Genomic DNA, 22,857 nt, shown 5'->3' with positions numbered 1-22,857 from the left:
CATCATTAAAATTTCATTACCTCTTTCTTAAAGGTGACTGAACAACAAAATATCCCCTGTAGTACCAATATCCATTATAAATATAATGTACTAGTAAGAATGACACAAAAACACAGTCAAAAAATAAAACATACTTTTAAGCAAAGACATGTCTTAAATGTTTGAATAATTTATTAAATAAATCACAAACAAATGTAAAAACAATGAAAATAATATCACATTTAAAAATAATTATATTTACACACAGCGTATGTACATATCATTGATTAGATAAATAATAGATCTAATATCTTTGCATGTTGTGTAACCAAATAAAAAATAAATAAGCAACCATGGCACAACCTTAACAATTCACAAGATTATTTGATTGTAGTTTATGTACATATATTGCAATATATAAAAATAAATAGCAAACAAATTACAAATATTCAAATATGACTAAAGACGGAAGTTTTACCAGTGATTTCTTTATGGTTTATGTTCTGTTACCACTTTATATAAGGTCAAGACATTGTTTATACATTTATGGTCCTTTTATTATTTACTTCTGGCACTATTATATACAATCTTATTGACCTATTATTGAATGCATAATCATGAGACTTTCGTATAAGGTCATTCATTCTATTGTAGCATATTCATGGTATTTACATTCATTCTATTGAAGCATATTCATGGTATTTACATTCATTCTTTTCCTGAATGCATATTCATGGCGTTTTCAGAAATGGGCCTATTAATGTATACATGTTCATGGCATTTTCCTATACAGTCCTTTTATCACATGCATCATCAGATAGGTCCTTTTATTGTATAAACATTCATGGCATTTCACCATGGCACTCTCAGCTTCCTCTCTACTGTATATGAGACATGTCATTTGAAAACTAAAGCTTAACTGAAGTGTCCTGGATTGCACATGCGATATAGGTGTATTAACATCCTTTTGCACTACATAATCCCTATTGTAATACAGCCTAGCAGCAGTGTAATGAATATTAGATGTGAGGAGATCAAATCAACATATAGTATAGTTAAGGTTTCATTCTGAATGATAATATGCCTATGTCCTTTGTCTGCAACTTACAACCAATTTACAAAACAAACATTTTTGACAAAAAATATGTATAGATTTTTTTTTTTAAATTAAAACATCCATACAGCTATATAGTTACAGACAAAAACATAAATAAAACAGTGTTTATTCACTTTATATACAATTACATCAACATATACCTGAGCTTTTACAATCTACATAAAAACATACTTTTAATAATGTAATGACCAGCTTCATCATAAGCTCTTTATGTTCAACATTTGAACTCCTTTAACTTTCTTTCGTCCACCTGACCTACTGACCCTCATTTTTTTTATGTTTCCTCAATCCTTGACCCATATGCATCAATCTATTTATAGCCCTGCGACCCCTTAAACTATGGTTATACCCATTGCGGTAATTACGGTAGTAATACGGGTAATACGGGTAACTGGGATGGCTTACCGGAGCCCACGGTCCCACTTGCCAGGTTCGCCTTTTAGAACAGGCACCATTGTTGCATATGCCGGTATCCGGCGGGCGGTTAAAAATGTCACAGCTTGATTCAGGAAGGGTGGCACCATCTGACAATTGGCAGACTACAGTTCGTTTCTGCATGCCCATGTCTCCACAGGATTTGGAGCACTATAAGGGACATATAAAATGTTAGCATGAAAATAACTGTTTAATGAATAGCATAAACATACTGGCAGAGTCTGTTCTTTTCTTTTAAGTAAATGAATGCTCTATAACAGGCTTTCAAACAAAGGAATGACAGACAAACTTACAATCAATATTCATGACAGCAAGCATGGTAGGCAGAGGTATACATAATTACAATGAACAGCTAAATCTGTCCCATCCAAAATCTCATCTGCTTATTCTGTACCCTCCAAAAACAGCTTCAATCTCTTCAAAATCCCATCATCAAAAACTGTTCTTTCCCAAATCCCATATTTTTCATTGCACCACCCCCACCCCACCCACACTTAAAAAATCATATCATTCCAAATCCAATTAAAAAATTGTCTCCTCTAAAACCCCTTTTCATCCTTACCTGAGACCACTCCCCTTTCACCCAGGTGGGGCAAGGGCCGGCGTCACATGACTGACTACCCTCTGGTTTCTGGTTATCAGCACAGTTCTCACTTGGCCCCTTTTCGTCATGACACTGAACCAGACGTCGCTGCCAGCCCGTCCCGCATGAAGCCGAACACTGGTAGAAAAAATTAAAGTTGAAGTTTAAACCTTTTTATTTTAGCTTGATTGCATTGAAAGTCTAAGGCTGAATGAAAGTCTCTTGAGGTGTTACCTTGGTAGTACCAGTACTTAGGTGTCTATTTGGGAAGATCTCACGAACGCTCCAATACAGGAGCCTGAGCCAATGACTTCACAGTCGCCAGGCGTACACTACATCGACTACCCGTTGGTATGAAACGGACATTTATGTGAAATGTCTGTGAAATGATTTTGCTAGTTTGTTTGGTTTTTTTAAAAACAGTTTAAAAATATTTCTGTCAGATTTTCGCAGTTATGTTTACATTCACAAACAAAATGTGTTCTGTGAACTCGTTATGTTTGTTTCTTCAGCGCTTTTGTTTATCATTTTTAATAGTATTTCAGTGAATTAGTTAACCGCATCAGATCAGTAAACCTTCAAACACACTTCACTTATGGATGCTTAGCTCACTTAAAAAGTATTAAGTGTGCATACCAAATCTTGCAAAATACTTTTATTTTTGTTAAAACCTATAAAATATTTAAGGTTGACAGTGTTCAAAGCCAATCACAGGAAGAACAAGTATTTTCAGCCTTTTCAAAAATACCATTAGAGAGCTTAAATCATTATGTTTGTTCATCTTTCTTCTCCTTGCTTGGTACTAGTATTGTGTATTATATTGCTGCTGTGCTACTGCTGCTGTATCTGCTGCTGCTGCTGATGATGATGATGCTGACAGTATTTTAATTCATAACCAAAATGATAATAAAGACAGCATCATGAAGTTTTTGTACACTGACACTTCCATGTTAGATGTCAAATGTATCATGATTAAACGATTTCATTATTCTATAGCAGCCTTTCCCATACTGTTACTACATTGGAGATGAGAAATCACTATTTTATGCTGGTCATTACCCTATTATCTGGAAATAATAACTGGTATCAGGCTGTGCCCCTAGAACATTCAACTCAGAGCTAGCCTGCCACATGCATGTAACATTATTTATGACATGTGGATACAATACTATGAGATAACTGACAGTCTGCCCATTATGTGGGAATGCTTACAGGGAAATGGTATAAAAATATCATATAATAATGTCAGCTTCATTCAAGAAGGGGTCAATGACTTAGGGAATATAGGACAGCCGTTAGTCATATGTCTATTGTAGAATTACTGAGGCAACGGATTTATGTGGATTTATAGAAAAAAATTATCTATCATAAATACCGGGTAATTAATATTTTTACATTTAATATGTCTTCTTGTATAATAAGTTCAACATACTTTAATATTAAAAAATACTATCAGAAATACACGAAATAAGAGTGCCAATATGTCTACCAGTGGGTGTATTTCAATGTTTATAAGGTCTGTCCACCTCTGAGGCTGCATTATAAGAGACCATTGGCATGGTCCCAACACTCCTACATACTGTCCACCTCTGAGGCTGCATTATAAGAGACCATTGGCATGGTCCCAACACTCCTACATAATTACTGTCCACCTCTGAGGCTGCATTATAAGAGACCATTGGCATGGTCCCAACACTCCTACATACTGTCCACCTCTGAGGCTGCATTATAAGAGACCATTGGCATGGTCCCAACACTCTGAGGCTGCATTATATGAGACCATTGGCATGGTCCCAACACTCCTACATAATTACTGTCCACCTCTGAGGCTGCATTATAAGAGACCATTAGCATGGTCCCAACACTCCTACATACTGTCCACCTCTGAGGCTGCATTATAAGAGACCATTGGCATGGTCCCAACACTCCTACATAATTACTGTCCACCTCTGAGGCTGCATTATAAGAGACCATTGGCATGGTCCCAACACTCCTACATACTGTCCACCTCTGAGGCTGCATTATAAGAGACCATTGGCATGGTCCCAACACTCCTACATAATTACTGTCCACCTCTGAGGCTGCATTATAAGAGACCATTGGCATGGTCCCAACAATCCTACATAATTACTGTCCACCTCTGAGGCTGCATTATAAGAGACCATTGGCATGGTCCCAACACTCCTACATAATTACTGTCCACCTCTGAGGCTGCATTATAAGAGACCATTGGCATGGTCCCAACACTCCTACATAAACACTGTCCACCTCTGAGGCTGCATTATAAGAGACCATTGGCATGGTCCCAACACTCCTACATAATTACTGTCCACCTCTGAGGCTGCATTATAAGAGACCATTGGCATGGTCCCAACACTCCTACATACTGTCCACCTCTGAGGCTGCATTATAAGAGACCATTGGCATGGTCCCAACACTCCTGCATAATTACTGTCCACCTCTGAGGCTGCATTATAAGAGACCATTGGCATGGTCCCAACACTCCTACATACTGTCCACCTCTGAGGCTGCATTATAAGAGACCATTGGCATGGTCCCAACACTCCTACATAATTACTGTCCACCTCTGAGGCTGCATTATAAGAGACCATTGGCATGGTCCCAACACTCCTACATAATTACTGTCCACCTCTGAGGCTGCATTATAAGAGACCATTGGCATGGTCCCAACACTCCTACATACTGTCCACCTCTGAGGCTGCATTATAAGAGACCATTGGCATGGTCCCAACACTCCTACATAATTACTGTCCACCTCTGAGGCTGCATTATAAGAGACCATTGGCATGGTCCCAACACTCCTACATACTGTCCACCTCTGAGGCTGCATTATAAGAGACCATTGGCATGGTCCCAACACTCCTACATACTGTCCACCTCTGAGGCTGCATTATAAGAGACCATTGGCATGGTCCCAACACTCCTACATAATTACTGTCCACCTCTGAGGCTGCATTATAAGAGACCATTGGCATGGTCCCAACACTCCTACATAATTACTGTCCACCTCTGAGGCTGCATTATAAGAGACCATTGGCATGGTCCCAACACTCCTACATAATTACTGTCCACCTCTGAGGCTGCATTATAAGAGACCATTGGCATGGTCCCAACACTCCTACATACTGTCCACCTCTGAGGCTGCATTATAAGAGACCATTGGCATGGTCCCAACACTCCTACATACTGTCCACCTCTGAGGCTGCATTATAAGAGACCATTGGCATGGTCCCAACACTCCTACATAAATACTTATTAGACTCACAAAGATGGGACTCATTTTGAAGTATAGCTGCAATTTCAAGCTTTTGTTACTAAAAGGCATAAAATATTGGTGTGGTCTTGTGCTGGAGGGGAGAAGCCAGAGTTTCTGGCGGAAACCCCACCTGTCCCGTAGGTAACCACTAAATACATTCACATGCCACAGGAGCTGGGATTGAAACCTGTAACCTAGATGAGATGTGTACCAACCACTGCACAGACTGGAAAGGCAGAGGCAACATGTCACAAAATAAGTCTGTTTAATGGCCTGGGTAACAGTTATATATGAAGGATGTATTAATTAGTGGTAAAGGTGTTAAAACAATCACAGATGTGTTCATGATGATAAAATGACAACTATTTAAGTAAGAAGACAGACAAGACTAATTTGGCCAATATTTGACAATTCCAGGGCCATAATAAAAAAATATATTAGGTGATAGAACAGGTTACATGGCAAAAAGCATTATCACCAATTTTTATGATGATCTGATTTTAACTACTCGCCTGCCCTCATATCCCCAAACCCAGCAGATGTTCCCATTATATGTCCCATTTTGTAAATGGGCAAATGCTAAGATTGTTATTTTCATGGCTATCACTTACAGCGCTCCACGGCCCAATTCTCCAATGGCTGATTCCGACAACCGTATTGGAAACGATTATTCCGATTTCTAAGTCCTCAGGTGAGCATTCCTCTAGTACACACGCCCGCTCAGACTCTGGTTTCACATCAAGGTCGCAGTGAACTTCCTCCGCTGTCTGTCGCTCTAGTAGCGTGCAGACTACAACTCGGGTCTGTGTGCCAGCACTGCAGGTCTTGGAACACTGGAAATAAATGGGAATCAGTCTAACACTGGAAATAAATGGGAACCAGTCTTAAACTGGAAATAAATGGAAACCAGTCTAACACTGGAAATAAATGGGAACTAGTCTTACGAGGACTGAGAACAAAAATGTTGCATCTGCTTAGGAATTCTTCACCAGATACAGTAGAAAGTATGCATCATACATTGGCAATGTCTATATAATGTTCATTGCAGTAAATTACTCAAGTAGCTTTTCACTGCTGTTTTGATGAACTATCAACACATGTTCAATTATTTGTGGATTATAGAGTATATTTTGTTGCACTTATCATGCTGAAATGATTCTGACAGTTTTAGTTCCAGCAGGGAGATATGAATAGGAGGCGAACAATTCAATTCGATCTTACCCAAAATATACCACTTCACTACCAAAATAAATCCCTTACTTTTAATCACAAAAACCCTCAAACACATATCAATATATTCTAATTTTTAATTTTAAATTCCATGGTCATTAACAATGTCATGACTTACAACCACTCATACATGACTACTAGTTGCATTCATTATGCCATATGGGACCCATTGTGCCCTGTACCTTGCTCCATTCTCCCATGCGCCAGTATCCACACGCCCGGTTCAGACATGACGCATTGTCTGTGGGTTTTGATTCTAGGTCGCAGTCGGAGGGGTCAGCCTTGGCGCCTGTACTGTCCATGCATGTCACATAACGCTGCTTAACGCCTTCACCACACGAAGCCGAACACTGGAGTAGGCCAATTTTGGAGAAATGTTATTATGTGCAATTTTAAAACACTTTAAATTATATCATGGTTTCTTCTTGCCATCGATTTATTAACGTTGAAAATGTAACTAGAAGTGTATAGACTGATGCCCCGCAACACATGTTCTGATGCAGAAAATTCCACTATATATTCTAGTATATAAAGAGACAAAGGGCCTTAATTTTGCCAAAACTGGTTGCAGTGAATATTTCTTTTTTTCAAATTGTCAATACATTAAGGTTTTTGTTAAAGAGGAGTGCAAAACACAAGGATTGGGACGTACTGACACACATGTACAGAGCTGAATGCCTCCCACTCTGTGAGGGGCATAAAACCAACAACAACATTGATTGGTATGGATCTAATAATTTAGATAATAGGAAAACAACAATGATCTAATCCACCAACCTGCGACCAACCACCAGTCGACCATGAATAAGTCAAGAGTCTCCTCGTTACTACTATTTTTTCTGTTGTAGTAGCAATAGTAGAAGTGGGACAGGGACCCATGTTGCATGGCATGGTCTCATGGGGTCTTTGAGTGGCATCACACAGGAAATCATCCAAGATCTTCCCTTCTGTCGTGACACATCTCACCCCTCGAATGGCTATGCCCATCTCGCAAGAGGTTGAGCACTAAAATATGTAAAATAACCTCATATCATGACAAAGATACTCATTGCTTCTTAACTTGTTCTTGGGTAATTTCAAATGTTTTAAAATAAGTTTTAACTATTCTTCGAGTCATGTAAAATATTCATTCATCTACACCTGTACTTTAAACCAACAAACAGTCAACATAAGAGTTTCATATCATCTTCACACAATTCTGTACACCCCTCAAATTTTAAGTGGTTAAATTGTTCAAAACAACCCTCAAGGCCATGTTTTATTAAAAAATAATTGACGTTGCTCACCTCCCCCCACTCCTCAGCGATCCAGTCAGGACATTGACCAAGGTTACACTCAAGCTTATTGGCTGGCTTCTGTTTGTGGTCGCACTGAGTTTCAATGACCTCCTTGTCACCAATGTGGCAGGTAACCTTGCGGTGATGGCTGCCACGTCCACAGGTTACGGAGCACTAATAATAGGTTAGAAAGCACTCAATCAAATAATGAACATTATAGACCTAACATACCACAAACGTTCATCCATAACTTTAACAATCACAAGGGTATTGTGTCTGCCTTGCAATTCACTTTAAATATAAGCTTCATTGCACCCATAGCCTATGGATTATTTTTAAGTTTCTTGGGTAGGATCTGTACTTTGTGTCTTTTGGCTAAGATCATAAGAACATTCAAATAATTAAGAAGGAAACTGGGACCTCCAGATAAAAACAGCCACCATAAACACTATGCCAAAGGGACCTTTGTCTCACCATTTTGAATTCATTATTCATACAATTTAGTCCAGTGTTCTTACTACATTTGACGCTAAGCAAAGTTGTTCACCAAACTTTTTAACTAACCAGATACTAAATAACTACAGTACTGAACTTTTTCACTAACCAGATACTAAATAATTTGAGTATTTCACAAATAAAGGAGTTTATAACAACTAAAACTGTTCTCATCACATGACATTTCAAAGCAAAAAACTTGGGGATACCCCCATCATGAAACAGACTGAAACGTGAACAGAAAAAATGTTTTTATTTACACCGCCTATGCCTCACAAAAGAACCCTCTCATTTTCAACTGCTTTAAATCAGTTACACCGACACAGTTCCCACTCACAGCTGTCCAGTCATGGACCTTCCACACAGGACATGGGTCAGCATTACATTCCCGCTCCAGGAGACGATCCTTGGCACTGCAGTAGGACTCGCTCAGTTCTGATCCCCTGGAGTCCACACAGGTGAAGCTGCGTTTCTGGACACCCCCTCCACACGTCGCTGTGCACTGACAATCAAAGACATAACATAAGCAGGGAGGCATACTAGCAAAATACCCCTTAAATTAGTGGAGCTTTTTTGTGAAAAATCATATGAAACTAATTTTGGAAAAAAACAGGGCTACATGCATGTGCGTATTGTATCCTCCGAGATTAGCCTGTGCAGTCTGCTCAAGCTTAGGGACGACACTTTCACGCTAGACTGGAGCAGTCTGCTCAAGCTTAGGGACGACACTTTCACGCTAGACTGGAGCAGTCTGCTCAAGCTTAGGGACGACACTTTCACGCTAGACTGGAGCAGTCTGCTCAAGCTTAGGGACGACACTTTCACGCTAGACTGGAGCAGTCTGCTCAAGCTTAGGGACGACACTTTCACGCTAGACTGGAGCAGTCTGCTCAAGCTTAGGGACGACACTTTCACGCTAGACTGGAGCAGTCTGCTCAAGCTTAGGGACGACACTTTCACGCTAGACTGGAGCAGTCTGCTCAAGCTTAGGGACGACACTTTCACGCTAGACTGGAGCAGTCTGCTCAAGCTTAGGGACGACACTTTCACGCTAGACTGGAGCAGTCTGCTCAAGCTTAGGGACGACACTTTCACGCTAGACTGGAGCAGTCTGCTCAAGCTTAGGGACGACACTTTCACGCTAGACTGGATTTTGTTAAGAAGAGACTTAAAAGCGAGAACTGTATGAGCTAAAATACTGTCTATATTCCAGGCTATGCTTATTTAGGATTACTGGTCGTGTACGTAATTCCGGCCTGTACGTAAAAAATCGGCCACCTGTGTTTAATCATTTTCATGATCTAAACACACATGTTTTGATTATTTTTAGAACAATCAACTTGAAAACCAACCCTACTCTCAATATTTTGCAAATTAAAGAAGCATATCACTGTAAACGTCTGCATTAAAATGTCTCAAACATAACACAAGATATGTCTCTCATGGGAAAAGTGACGTCATTAGCCAATGCAAAAAATTATACTTATATAAGAAACAAATATATTTGATAAAATTATTATTATTTCTCTCTGATAAACTTTTATTAAGGTATTTTTTAATTAATTGTATAAAAACATACATTTAAAACAAAAAAATCAGGACCTAAATATAAACTTTTAATATATGAATTACCTCCCTTGATTTGAATATTAATAGTTTACATGTTGTAAAATTAAATATAAGCGTTTACTAAAAATCGACACTAAAGTCAACTTTTTAAACAAAATGCTTTTACTTTCTTAGCTATGTTAGTAAAAATTGATTAAAACTATTGAAAATAAATATTTTTTATAAATTTGCAGTTCCCCATTAACCGTGCAGGCCTGTTAATATTTATTAAAATAGGTAGGGGGAGTAACTGGTATAAAAACGTCGCATATATATTAAGTTTCAAGTCAAAAATTGTGTTTGTGTAAACCTTTATTAATACTCTTAAAATGAGGACATTCGTCTAAAGATATTGCTTTGTAATTGTACCAGCAGATTAAACTGAAAAGTGGCCGATTTTTTAGGTACAATTGCCCTACGAAAATTGATAGTTTATATGTCATTAATTACTTTAATTGTTCATAAAAGTAACATACACTGATCTAATTCTATTGAAATTTTCATGCTAGGTGAGTTTTGAACCCAGGATTATATATGTGAAGTTTAGTTTCAACCAGTTGCCTAAAACAAAAGATTTTGTTAAAATAGTCCCAAAAGTGGCCGGAATTACGTACCCGACCAGTACATGTGTGATTTCTGAAAAGAATGCCATTTAAAACATAATTTACTGTTATTCAATTCACTCATTTCTTTTTGACCACTTGTAAACTTTAAGATTGTTTAATCTCACTGTTTATCAAAAGACATTTAAAATATAATGATTTTAATATGTAACCAAGTAGTTCGATTACCAAGAAAATATCAACCACAACTCTTTTTAAATTCACCAATATTTGTAAAATATAGCAGAATACTACAACTGCAATCTGATTACCACATAACACAATTGTTTTTCTTAAGAGCCTAACAAAAACCAGCCCCTGGCCTTTACATACTTCAGTCCATGCTGAATACTTCCACTGCGTGTCAAGGCACTTCCCGAAGCATGTCACCTGCTCTAGGGGCCGTGGACCAATGATTGAGGTGCGTTTCATGCAGTGCTCCATGTCAACTACAGTGGTGTTGTGTCTCGTCGTGAGTAGACAGGATACGTACTGCTTAGCTATGCCTTGGCCACAGTTGGACGAGCAGTCATCTCTTAACACTCTCCAGCTGTAGGGATAAAATATATCTTGTCATTGTAATACTTTTTAATTAAAATAATGTGTTCATCAATTGCATAAAACAAATATTATATAAAAAGCTTATTGCTGAAATTGTATACACTTTTTGTATTCACTTTTAATATTATATTATGAAAAAGCCTTGATCAGGTAATAAATATACGGGCCGTGGTGTGTGATAAAGGAGTTTGATATATGTGCTTAAAGTGCCGTCCCAGATTAGTCTGTGCAGTCCGCACAGGTTAATCAGGGACAACACTTTCCACCTAAACTAGATTTTTGCTAAGAATAGACTCTCTGTAAACGAAAAATCTCATAAAAGCGGAAAGTGTCGTCCCTGATTAGCCAGTGATAACTGCACAGGCTAGACTGGAATGACACTATGCACATTCATTAAACCCCCTTTTCACAGAGCACAGCTCATATGCAATTATCAAAATCAGCTGCTGGCTGTAAATGAACATTCATTTATTACATGGGATATGGTAACAACATAATATAAATCTATTACACTACATTTGGAGTCTGTCCAATGACTCAGCATCACTATAGGAGATGTTATTACAATTAGATTTCACTGTATTGGTTCACAAAAGCGAACATACAATGAATACATACAATCTAACAAAAAACAAACAAAGATTGTTCACACAGTCACAAACCTGATTGTGCAGAATGGATTGCATCTTTCTGATTCCACGTTAGGCTTGGGTTCATTTTCACATCTCTGTTCAGACACAGGGGAGTGGGTATCGTCACGCACACATTTCACCTTTCTGTACCTGCGACCTGCAACATTGTGTAAGAAATATAAATAATTTGTAAATAAATACATTTTTTGACAATCCTTTCCAGACTTAAATAGGTGGGGATTTTGTATCATATATTTAGTTATATATATATGAAACAATCTGAAAAAAAAGATATTGAAAAAGAAATTTATCTTGAATTAAAAAAATTAAGCAATGTCTTAGAAAGTGACTTAAAGCTTCCGAAAATACAATTTTCAGGACATAAAAAACAAGTCATGCTTAAGAAAATAGATTTTTAAGCCATGAATTGAAGTGGAATCAATTAACATGTGTAATTTCCCACTAGGTATCCATAACACTGGCGAATTTGAAACCTACTCCTGCAGCATTTAGTAAAGTTTTCTCAGAAACACAAAATTTCAGCAAAAAACCAGGGAAACAGAGTTACATCTGTATCAAAATAAAACTGAACATTCATAAAGCAGACTTGAAGGCACGTGACATTAAAAGTGTCAACTATTCAAGTTAATATTATCAATTCTGAGAAGCGAAAGAATTTCACAAACCGTTGCAGATGTCATCACAGTCAGTCCATTCCGTGTCCTCCTTCCAGGAAAACCGTACCTCGTCACTGCGCAGCGACATTGTGTAGGAGAAATGGATGTCGGGTGGGTTCAGGTCTCCCACTGACAACACCTGCAATGTGGGAGGGGTATGTATGTAAACACCTGCAGTGGGGGAAAGGTGTAAATGTTAACACATGTAATGTGGGAGGGGAATGTAGGTAAACACCTGCAGTGGGGGGAAAGGTATAAATGTTCACACAGGTAATGTGGAAGGGGTTTGTATGTAAACACCTGCAGTGGGGGATTAAATGTTAACACAGGAAATGTTGGAAGGGTTTGTATGTTAACACCTGCAGTGGGGGGAAAGGTGTAAACATAAACACAAGTAATGTGGGAGTGGTATGTACATAAACACATGCAGTGTGGGAAAGGTGTAAATGTATACACCTTAACAAAGCTTAACTCTAAGTTAATGAAGGTTTATGAACAGTCTCATGATGCAATCACAAGTACCTGCAAAGTGAGGTTCTCTCCAAGTGTACCAGTGGAGTTTATTCTCTCCTCGACTGTAGCCGACCCTGTGTAGAACAGGGCGGCGCCCTTGACCTTGACCGTCATTGGGTATTGTGTTATCAGGTACTGACCGTTAAACAGGTACTCGTTCTGAGAGTTGACCAGCACTGAAATACACAAGGCAACATGTGAGCCTCGCTCTAGACAATTAGGCTTAATGAATGTGAGCATAGTGTTGTCCCAGCTGGAAGGACACTCTACTAGGCTTAATGAATGTGAGTATAGTGTTGTCCCAGCTGGTAGGACACTCTAGTAGGCTTAATGAATGTGAGCATAGTGTTGTCCCAGCTGGAAGGACACTCTAGTAGGCTTAATGAATGTGAGCATAGTGTTGTCCCAGCTGGAAGGACACTCTACTAGGCTTAATGAATGTGAGTATAGTGTTGTCCCAGCTGGAAGGACACTCTACTAGGCTTAATGAATGTGAGCATAGTGTTGTCTCAGCTGGTAGGACAATCTAGTAGGCTTAATGAATGTGAGCATAGTGTTGTGCCAGCTGGAAGGACACTCTACTAGGCTTAATGAATGTGAGCATAGTGTTGTCCCAGCTGGAAGGACACTCTACTAGGCTTAATGAATGTGAGCATAGTGTTGTCTCAGCTGGAGGACAACTAGTAGGCTTAATGAATGTGAGTATAGTGTTGTCCCAGCTGGAAGGACACTCTAGTAGGCTTAATGAATGTGAGCATAGTGTTGTCCCAGCTGGAAGGACACTCTACTAGGCTTAATGAATGTGATTATAGTGTTGTCCCAGCTGGAAGGACACTCTATTAGGCTTAATGAATATGAGCATAGTGTTGTCTCAGCTGGTAGGACAATCGTGTAGGCTTAATGAATGTGAGCATAGTGTTGTCCCAGCTGGAAGGACACTCTAATAGGCTTAATGAATGTGAGTATAGTGTTGTCCCAGCTGGTAGGACACTCTACTAGGCTTAATGAATGTGAGCATAGTGTTGTCCCAGCTGGAAGGACACTCTAGTAGGCTTAATAATTGTGAGCATAGTGTTGTCCCAGCTGGAAGGACACTCTACTAGGCTTAATGAATGTGAGTATAGTGTTGTCCCAGCTGGAAGGACACTCTACTAGGCTTAATGAATGTGAGCATAGTGTTGTCTCAGCTGGTAGGACAATCTAGTAGGCTTAATGAATGTGAGCATAGTGTTGTCCCAGCTGGAAGGACTCTCTACTAGGCTTAATGAATGTGAGTATAGTGTTGTCCCAGCTGGAAGGACACTCTACTAGGCTTAATGAATGTGAGCATAGTGTTGTCCCAGCTGGAAGGACACTCTAGTAGGCTTAATGAATGTGAGCATAGTGTTGTCCCAGCTGGAAGGACACTCTAGTAGGCTTAATGAATGTGAGTATAGTGTTGTCCCAGCTGGAAGGACACTCTAGTAGGCTTAATGAATGTGAGTATAGTGTTGTCCCAGCTGGAAGGACACTCTACTAGGCTTAATGAATGTGAGTATAGTGTTGTCCCAGCTGGAAGGACACTCTACTAGGCTTAATGAATGTGAGTATAGTGTTGTCCCAGCTGGAAGGACACTCTACTAGGCTTAATGAATGCGAGTATAGTGTTGTCCCAGCTGGAAGGACACTCTAGTAGGCTTAATGAATGTGAGTATAGTGTTTTCCAAGCTGGAAGGACACTCTAGTAGGCTTAATGAATGTGAGCATAGTGTTGTCCCAGCTGGAAGGACACTCTACTAGGCTTAATGAATGTGAGTATAGTGTTGTCCCAGCTGGAAGGACACTCTAGTAGGGGTAATGAATGTGAGTATTGTATTGTCCCAGCTGGAAGGACACTCTAGTAGGGGTAATGAATGTGAGTATAGTGTTGTCCCAGCTGGAAGGACACTCTACTAGGCTTAATGAATGTGAGTATAGTGTTGTCCCAGCTGGAAGGACACTCTAGTAGGGGTAATGAATGTGAGTGTAGTGTTGTCCCAGCTGGAAGGGCACTCTAGTAGGCTTAATGAATGTGACCATAGTGTTGTCCCAGCTGGAAGGAAAATCTAGTAGGCTTAATGAATGTGAGCATAGTGTTGTCCCAGCTGGAAGGAAACTCTAGTAGGCTTAATGAATGTGAGTATAGTGTTGTCCCAGCTGGAAGGACACTCTACTAGGCTTAATGAATGTGAGTATAGTGTTGTCCCAGCTGGAAGGACACTCTACTAGGCTTAATGAATGTGAGTATAGTGTTGTCCCAGCTGGAAGGACACTCTAGTAGGCTTAATGAATGTGACCATAGTGTTGTCCCAGCTGGAAGGACACTCTACTAGGCTTAATGAATGTGAGCATAGTGTTGTCCCAGCTGGAAGGACACTCTAGTAGGCTTAATGAATGTGAGTATAGTGTTGTCCCAGCTGGAAGGACAATCTAGACACATGCTTTATATTCTGTTTTCTCAGAGTGAGGTTCAAATCATAAATATGGCATATGCAATCATGGAAGCCATGATGGGTTACATAAGATGCCCAAGTACATTAAATGACACTTTGTTCATGTTTACACTTTTTCCTGTTAAACAAATGTAAATAATATCATTTTTGGTATCAAGAAAGGCAGCTTAGTATCATATTTGAAACTACATTCACAAAATCAAACAAATACTGCAAATGCATCCATATCGTACCAAGATAATTTTCGTCTCCCTTCTTTGAGGGGTCATACACATAGCCATGTTGCCGAATGTCGATGTTCGTGGCACCAGCAGGGATCACAGTCACCGTGTTGTAATCTGACACACAAAACACGAGAAAACATCATAAAGGATACAAGTCTTATAATTCCCTGCTTTAAAAATATTGTTTGTCTAGTTTAAACAAACAACGAGTTTTGATGACATTTTTAATGCAAAAAGTTAAGTTGAAAAAAAAAATTGCAAATTATTTTTTATTTACAGCCAATGTTTTGATGCTTTATGAGAGTTAACTTGTTTTCCTTCACAACGTAATGGAGCCTGATTCATTACCTGACTGGATGGTGTTATAGGTGCCGGTGATGGTTTTACCTGACTGGATGGTGTTATAGGTGCCAGTCACATTTTACCTGACTGGATGGTGTTATAGGTACCATTGATGTTTTTACCTGACTGGATGCTATTATAGGTGTAAGTGATGGTTTTACCTGACTGGATGGTGTTATAGGTGCCATTGATGGTTTTACCTGACTGGATGGTGTTATAGTTGCCAGTGATGCTTTCACCTGACTGGATGGTGTTATAGGTGCCAGTGATGCTTTCACTTGACTGGATGGTGTTATAGGTGTCAGTGATCATGTTTTACCTGACTGGATGGTGTTATAGGTGTCAGTGATGGTTTTACCTGACTGGATGGTGTTATAGGTGTCAGTGAAGGTTTTACCTGACTGGATGGTGTTATAGGTGCCAGTGAAGGTTTTACCTGACTGGGTGGTGTTATAGGTGTCAGTGAAGGTTTTATCTGACTGGATGGTGTTATAGGTGTCAGTGATCATGTTTTACCTGACTGGATGGTGTTATAGGTGTCAGTGAAGGCTTTACATGACTGGATGGTGTTATAGGTGCCAGTGATCATGTTTTACCTTACTGGATGGTGTTATAGGTGCCAGTGAAGGTTTTACCTGACTGGATGGTGTTATAGGTGTCAGTGAAGGATTTACCTGACTGGATGGTGTTATAGGTGCCAGAAATGGTTTTACCTGGCAGGATGGTGTTATAGGTGCCAGTGAAGGTTTTACATGACTGGATGGTGTTATAGGTGTCAGTAATGGTTTTACCTGACTGGATGGTGTTATGGGTGCCAGTGATGGTTTTACCGGACTGGATGGTGTTATAGATGCCAGTGATGCTTTCACCTGACTGGATGGTGTTATAGGTGCCAGTGATGGTTTTACCTGACTGGATGGTGTTATAGGTGCCAGTGAAGGTTTTACCTGACTGGGTGGTGTTATAGGTGTCAGTGAAGGTTTTACCTGACTGGATGGTGTTATAGGTGTCAGTGATCATGTTTTACCTGACTGGATGGTGTTATAGGTGTCAGTGAAGGCTTTACCTGACTGGATGGTGTTATAGGTGCCAGTGATGGTTTTACCTGACTGGATGGTATTATAGGTGTCAGCGATGGTTTTACTTGACTGGATGGTGTTATAAGTGCCAGTGATGGTTTTACCTGACTGGATGGTGTTATAGGTGTAAGTGATCATGTTTTACCTGACTGGATGGTATTATAGGTGCCAGTGATGGTTTTACCTGACTGGATGGTTCTATAGGTGCCAGTGATGGTTTTACCTGACTGGATGGTGTTATAGGTGCCAGTGATGGTTTTACACGAGCCGTTGTCACCACCACACACGCCACAACGATCACGCTTCATGTTTGAACCCAGCTTATTGTCACAACCAGCTCGCTGTAATAGGAAAAAAAAACTGTTTATTTAAAAACTCAATAAATTTTATATTCTTCATTTTGATTAAAGAGTTAATTTAAACTATAAACTGTCAATAAAACATGTTAATATCTATATTTTTTTTGTAGATTGTTAACTCTTACATTTCTTTGTAAACTTTTCCCAATTAAATTGAACAATTTTCATAGCAGTGTGCTTAGTGAACATAACAATCCAAGCCTAATTTAAGCTATGAAAAAAAACCACTAAGGACTGTTCTTGGGAACCCAACATGCAATACACATTATCATTGGTTACATTGTCTCGACCAATGACATGCCAAGTTAGTGAATTTCCTTTTTTGTATTGATAGTAAAGTTGTAATAGTTCATACCCTACTTTACACAATTCATATAGGAAGTACATTAGCATCATTTGCCCACAAAATGTATGACCTTGTTACACGAAATGATAGCTCATGTCAAATCTTATCTAAACATCTTCTGCCAGTTTTAGAAAAAGAAGAAATGAACACTCAAGATCTCTGTGACATAGTGGATATGGTGTCCACTTTGTGATTTACTCAACAATGGACACTTATGATCTCTGTGACATAGTAGATATGGTGTCCCCTTTGTGATTCACTCAACAATGGACTCTTATGATCTCTGTGACATAGTGGATATGGTGTCCACTTTGTGATTCACTCAACAATGGACTCTTATGATCTCTGTGACATAGTAGATATGGTGTCCACTTTGTGATTCACTCAACAATGGACTCTTATGATCTCTGTGACATAGTGGATATGGTGTCCACTTTGTGATTCACTCAACAATGGACTCTTATGATCTCTGTGACATAGTAGATATGGTGTCCACTTTGTGATTCACTCAACAATGGACTCTTATGATCTCTGTGACATAGTAGATATGGTGTCCACTTTGTGATTCACTCAACAATGGACTCTTATGATCTCTGTGACATAGTAGATATGGTGTCCACTTTGTGATTCACTCAACAATGGACTCTTATGATCTCTGTGACATAGTTGATATGGTGTCCACTTTGTGATTCACTCAACAATGGACTCTTATGATCTCTGTGACATAGTGGATATGGTGTCCACTTTGTGATTCACTCAACAATGGACTCTTATGATCTCTGTGACATAGTTGATATGGTGTCCACTTTGTGATTCACTCAACAATGGACACTTATGATCTCAGTGACATAGTGGATATGGTGTCCACTTTGTGATTCACTCAACAATGGACTCTTATGATCTCTGTGACATAGTGGATATTGTGTCCACTTGGTGATTCACTTAACAATGGACACTTATGATCTCTGTGACATAGTGGATATGGTGTCCACTTGGTGATTCACTCAACAATGGACTCTTATGATCTCTGTTACATAGTGGATATGGTGACCACTCTGTTATTATGAGGTCCTGGTTTCAATACCCACTCAATACTTGTTTTTAATATTTCCCGCAAAGACACCAAGAACTGGTGTTTCCTAGGAATCACACTCGACAGTGCTCAATCAAGTTTTGATTTATACAATCAAGCTAAAAAAGTCTAAACTCAAATTAAAAACCTACCCGACACTGGCCACTGACGCAGATGTCATCATCGTCAGGTCGACACTTGGTCCCATCGACAACCTTGTTGCTAAGCATGAAGAAGTAGGAGGGGTTGGAATCCGCCTTGCAGTACAGCTTACACCAGTCCTTCTCTTGAACTGAAACCATTTTTGTTTATGTAAATTAGAAAACCTAACAAAACAACCCAAAAAGTAGGATATATGATATGTTAAGTTAGATAATTGATGTCTATTTCCTTTCTGCTTTTGGTGAATAGCGAAATGTCAAGAGCACAACACATTAGCAATTTTTTTAGTTTGCCTTTTTTTAGTAGAGTTTGCATCAGCCTTTCTCTTAAACTGCAAAAAAGGCCTGATGTATTACATTAATGATGGGGACCTTATTTTGCTTGTGGCAAATAATTAAGTATCACAATAGAGCACAAAAACAAGGAAACATTTATGTCCGCCTCAAGAAGAGCGTCCACCATTAAAATAAACTCTCAGTGCACTTCAATGTTTGCTTCATCTCTAAATTTCTGATGTGAGGAACCTAAACGGCACTTACTTCCATCATATTTTGGGATCCACTTGGAGCCATAAGGGATGTTATAAGCACGCATCTGACTGTTGTACTCGGCACACTGTTCCAGTCTGAAGTCATCAGCAGTGACTGGACACGTCTGAAATGTACAACAATCGTCATTTGTGAGATATTTGAAGAAATTGTTTATGGTTTTAGTTCAACCGGCACCAGTTTTTCTCTAAACCAACCCTTTTTCTTATCAAGAGACCTTAAAATAGGTCAGTTCTTCTTTTAGAGGTGATTGGACACTTGGCATTAAAAAATTTTTTTTAAAGACTAGTGGATGGTAACAACTATTCATCATCTAATGTTTCTGGAGTATAATTATCCCTACATTTAATCTTGAAAGAAAGATTATTATTATACGCCATAAGAGTTACCTGGAGAAAAAACATTTTTTAATTCAATTTTATTACAAAATTTGAGATTATAAATGTGTCTAATCCGGCAGCCAACCCATTCAGCAAGTCATTTATTGGGTAATTGTATAACTCCTTATAATGGTATATATCATATTTAAACTTTATATTCAGAAGACAAGGAAATTGTTTCTTTTACAAACCTGATAACAGTAAACATGGCCAAAACTTTGATAAAGTTTTTTATATACATGTAGATTTACAATTTCATTTTGAAAATTCATATCTTTTTACATCATTTATTATTCATCAGTGCAATTACCTATCATAAGATGGAATAATAATACTTTTTTGGAGCCTGTTCCTGTGTAAAGGTCATTTTCCAACAGATAAGCAAAGAAATTGTGCTTGCAAAAGTTGGTGTGCAACGTTTGTGTCATCATTTCATTGGGTTGGGTTCTGAGAAAGTTCTTAAAAGATGTCGAATGGTTACATTATATTGTTTAAAAATTTCATAATGGTTTTACAAGATAAAGGTAACATTGCTAGTACAGAATTATTGAAAATCATATTTCGTTTATTCCAAGACTCATGTTGTATTCCAACTTCACATTATACAGTGTTTCTGAAGGTATTCTCTGCAACAACTGTAGTGAACACAAACAATGCAAACAGAATGACCAACAAAATTTACCCCCATTTGTTGCTTTTTTTTTATATATATAAAAAATTACCACACAACGGAAAGGTCAACATAATTTTTTTCAAAAGTACAAAAGAAGTAACAGGAACACCAACTTACAGCAGTATTGCAATGACGATACTTAATTTTCTTGCCAGTACAGTAGCGGCCACCCCCACTTGGTCTGCAATATAGCATAAAAGTGTTTCATAAAAACGTACCTTTTGGCTTTGATATATATTATGGAATGTTCAACTTATATGTCATATACATTATGCTGCAGGTATTGTTTATTTTTCCACAAAAATGCAATGCTGGTATATTATTCCACAGCTTTGTTGCTAAGTGAATATAAAACAATAACTACAAAAAAGCAACAACAACAAGATATGTGTTTGTCAGAAAACACTATGCCCCTTTTGCGCCGCTTTGAAGCTATATATTTGACCTTTGACCTTGAAGGATGACCTTGACCTTTCACCACTCAAAATGTGCAGCTCCATGAGATACATATGCATGCCAAATATCAAGTTGCTATATTCAATATTGCAAAAGTTATTGCAAATGTTAAAGTTGGCGCAAACCAACAGACCAACCAACCAACAGACAGGGCAAAAACAATATGTCCCCCACTATAGTGGTGGGGGACATAAAAAAGATAATTAGTGTGATGATGTGAAGATCAAAAGAAAATAAAGTTGCTTTGCAAAAGTACCAAGATTTAACATCAGAGTGATATGAAACAGAACAAACTCAAACCTACATGGGATTGTTGCATTCTCGAGTCGCATGTTTGATGCCACCACCGCAGGAGCGGGAACATTTGCCGTACGGTGACCATTTACTCCACCCACCCTTCACCGCTTTTTCCTGTTTTGCTTTCACACACTGTCCTTTCATGCACCACTGCAACGAATATCAAAATGGCGGTACTTTTAGACATTATGTTCAACAACCAAACTGGACTACATATACGTATAAAACTTATGAGAATATAAATGGATGATTCATGTTTGCTTTTGTCTTTCATCACTGACACATCCATGCATAGAGAAAGATTTAAGTTATGTTAATTTAAGTTAATCATTAATTTTCTAATGAACAAGTAAGTATCTTTATTTACTGCTTACTAACTGAGAATGATTTTCACATTTTTACACAAAGTACTGTATAAAACTTTATCATAAAACAAATAACAGTTAACAGTTACATTTCAGGACTATCCATAAAATATATAAGCACAATCATACTTTTCCGTGATCACATATGGTTCCATCCGCCATGGGCATGTGCTGTGTTTTACATCCATTGAAATTTGTGCACCACAGTTCTGAACACATTTTCTGAAATGAAGCAAGCAAAAAGGGTTTAACCGTATAAGGATTGACAACCCCATGCTGTAATTTGCTTGATATATTGCTTTATATATCAAATTAAATAATTTAATGACATAAATTATTGAAATTTCCTATAAGATTTTAAATAGTTCAACTGATACTCAACACATGAATGTTGAATAGTGTTTGTTTGCTTATAAACAATAATTATTCTGAATTGGCAAAGTTTTCACTACATTCATAAGCAGTTCCCTTTACCTGAAACTGACAGTGTCTATGGCCTCGTCCAAACATGAGCGCGCACTGTTTGTCAACATCATAAATTGCACCAGATTTCTTGATTTGGATTTCCTTGATTTTTTGGCGATACTTTTTATTCTTTGGCTTGTTGTGTAGACAATTGCCCAGGCCCGCACTGTGATGAATATAGCCATATTTAGTTTGTTGAAAAGAAAATGAAGTAGATACACTTATAAATCCTTGCATCAACCAAAGAAAGTTGTTTTCTTCATTATGACTTTTTCATATCAGGTGATGTCACAAATATAAAGGTTTTGCTGCTTATGATGATGAAGGTGATTATTAATACAAAGATTTAAGTATCACATGGACACTACCACTATGATTAAGTAACGTTAGAGATTATATAACAGAATAGCTTGCCGTTAAAAAAGGTGATGTTAACTATAGAACAATGATGATTATTATCGTATTGATGATGATGATGATGATGATGATGCCAATCACAATCAAGGCAAAATCCACATGCAAAAAGATTAACAAGGAAAAAATGGTCCTTAATAATGCACCTAATGAAATGACTGAGTTACTTCCCTTTCATTATAAATCACCATTTATAATAGCTATACATGATGCAGACC

The 22,857-nt window shown here is 38.3% G+C and overlaps 1 protein-coding gene across 1 annotated transcript in view; it reads right to left on the bottom strand.

The window, feature by feature from the left end:
• The window catches only part of LOC127864321 (A disintegrin and metalloproteinase with thrombospondin motifs 9-like), a 124,142-nt gene that overhangs the window by 32,444 nt on the left and 68,841 nt on the right, over window positions 1-22,857 (bottom strand). Inside the window, exons 7-24 of the mRNA XM_052403979.1 lie at window positions 22,235-22,391; window positions 21,890-21,982; window positions 21,403-21,545; window positions 20,760-20,823; window positions 19,581-19,695; window positions 19,032-19,171; window positions 17,326-17,443; window positions 15,691-15,795; window positions 12,996-13,162; window positions 12,483-12,612; window positions 11,827-11,953; window positions 10,937-11,153; window positions 8,731-8,895; window positions 7,908-8,072; window positions 6,804-6,971; window positions 6,003-6,224; window positions 2,094-2,252; window positions 1,502-1,681 (exon numbers count right to left, since the gene is read on the bottom strand). Of these exons, the coding sequence (XP_052259939.1) occupies window positions 1,502-1,681; window positions 2,094-2,252; window positions 6,003-6,224; window positions 6,804-6,971; window positions 7,908-8,072; window positions 8,731-8,895; window positions 10,937-11,153; window positions 11,827-11,953; window positions 12,483-12,612; window positions 12,996-13,162; window positions 15,691-15,795; window positions 17,326-17,443; window positions 19,032-19,171; window positions 19,581-19,695; window positions 20,760-20,823; window positions 21,403-21,545; window positions 21,890-21,982; window positions 22,235-22,391 (2,635 nt within the window). The remainder of the gene's footprint in view (window positions 1-1,501; window positions 1,682-2,093; window positions 2,253-6,002; window positions 6,225-6,803; window positions 6,972-7,907; window positions 8,073-8,730; window positions 8,896-10,936; window positions 11,154-11,826; window positions 11,954-12,482; window positions 12,613-12,995; window positions 13,163-15,690; window positions 15,796-17,325; window positions 17,444-19,031; window positions 19,172-19,580; window positions 19,696-20,759; window positions 20,824-21,402; window positions 21,546-21,889; window positions 21,983-22,234; window positions 22,392-22,857) is intronic.

This window comes from Dreissena polymorpha, chromosome 1 (genome assembly GCF_020536995.1).
Source record: "Dreissena polymorpha isolate Duluth1 chromosome 1, UMN_Dpol_1.0, whole genome shotgun sequence".
NCBI classification, from domain to species: Eukaryota; Metazoa; Mollusca; class Bivalvia; order Myida; family Dreissenidae; genus Dreissena; species Dreissena polymorpha.
Note: the sequence above shows the minus strand (reverse complement) of the source record. Positions and strands in the feature narration are given on the sequence as shown.